This window comes from Priapulus caudatus, unplaced genomic scaffold, assembly GCF_000485595.1.
Source record: "Priapulus caudatus unplaced genomic scaffold, Priapulus_caudatus-5.0.1 Scaffold5036, whole genome shotgun sequence".
Lineage (NCBI taxonomy): Eukaryota > Metazoa > Priapulida > Priapulimorpha > Priapulimorphida > Priapulidae > Priapulus > Priapulus caudatus.
The window spans coordinates 3-1,527 of record NW_014582097.1 but is presented as its reverse complement, the minus strand read 5'-3'; the positions used below and the strand labels follow the sequence as shown (position 1 = coordinate 1,527).

Here is a 1,525-nt window from a genome sequence, read left to right as displayed (position 1 = left end):
CACACACACACACACACACACACACACACACACACACACACACACACACACACACACACACACACACGCACGCATGAACACGTACCTGGACCAGCTTTCCCGTCGTTTCGCGCGTGTATTCGAAGGGCTTCCAGACGACGAAGCTATTGTCAAAGATGACTCTGTCAGGTGTGTACGTCTTCAGATGAATTTTGTCACCGTCCTGTTTCACATCCATGTGGATCTTCTCACTCAGAATCTTAGCAATCATGGCGTCATTGAGACCTGCGGTGATGGATGACTAGAATGAGGGGCTGGTTCTCTTTCTAGAATAGAAGTTCTCTAAATATTTAGAATGGTTCTCTTTCTAGAATAGAAGTTCTCTAAATATTTAGAACGATTCTCTTTCACATGGTATGAGAGCGAGAGAAGTGAGAAAAGAAAGGGAGAAGAAAGCAGACGAGAGAAAGCAGACGAGAGAGAGAGAGAGAGAGAGAGAGAGAGCAGGCGATACACGAATGAGGGAGGAAATGGACTAATAATTAATTATTTATCGATTCGCTCTTGGCTCTCACACTGCCACATGCAGTTGAGGAAAGAGAAGGCGGGGTGAGAAGAAACAGAGGAGAGAAAAAGGAGCGAGCCGGGCAAGAGAGAAAGAAAGACGGAGGCCGGCGAGACGGGAGAGAGAGAGAGAGTGAGAATAAAAGCCACAGAGAGGATGAGAGAAAGCGAGAGAGAAACCAAGAGAGAGAAAGGGCCACGGATAATAGTGAGATGGAGGGTGCGAAGATAATGAGAGAGAGAGGAGAGAGAGATAGAGTGAGAGATCAGAGGAGAGAGAGAGAGAGAGAGAGAGAGAGAGAGAGAGTGTGTGTGAGAGAGAGAGAGACGGAGAAAGGAAGTCTGCCTTAATTATAATACTACACACCTCGCGCGTTCTTCAAGTATTCCCTGAATCCCTCCTGCGTGTCAGCAACATACGACCCGCTGTAGTCCCTCATCGTGTTCGGTTTCCTTCGATCCTTCCTTCCTTCAACCGATACTTCTTTCCTTCTATACGCGCGTAGATACGTCAACAGCGATGGCAACTCTGATCGACAATTCTCCCCAGATAGCCAGGTTCTTTTATAGCTGCTGCTGGGTTACACGCGTAGCTGCAAGATAGAGATATAGATATACGTCACCCTAGATCGCCGTCTAAGTGTAGGTCATCTAGCATTGACCCGGTTGCTGTGTCGACTGAAGGAGCGGAGCTAACGGGAGAGATCGAGAGTCCATTAGAGTGTAGCAAACAGTCAGCGTTTTACGTCAGCACTCGCGCATACCCACATGTTCGTAACGCGAAACATTGATGGGTGGATAAATAGCGGGCAGTGATTAGACATGGCATGGCTTTTATAGTGAGCGTGTGGGGAAGGGGGGAATTATGTCGTCTGCGTGTGGACGGACTACCGTTGAGGGAATGATGTGTGTGTGTGTGTGTGTGTGTGTGTGTGTGTGTGTGTGTGTGTGTGTGTGTGTGTGTGTGTGTGTGTGTGTGTGT

At 48.1% G+C, this 1,525-nt stretch overlaps 1 protein-coding gene across 1 annotated transcript in view; it reads right to left on the bottom strand.

Annotated features, from left to right (window-relative positions):
- The window catches only part of LOC106819899 (cellular retinoic acid-binding protein 1-like), a gene marked incomplete at its 3' end in the record, with an annotated part of 8,244 nt that extends 7,047 nt beyond the window's left edge, over window positions 1-1,197 (bottom strand). Inside the window, exons 1-2 of the mRNA XM_014824473.1 lie at window positions 911-1,197; window positions 86-264 (exon numbers count right to left, since the gene is read on the bottom strand). Of these exons, the coding sequence (XP_014679959.1) occupies window positions 86-264; window positions 911-983 (252 nt within the window). The remainder of the gene's footprint in view (window positions 1-85; window positions 265-910) is intronic.
- Window positions 1,198-1,525: the final 328 nt, after the last annotated feature.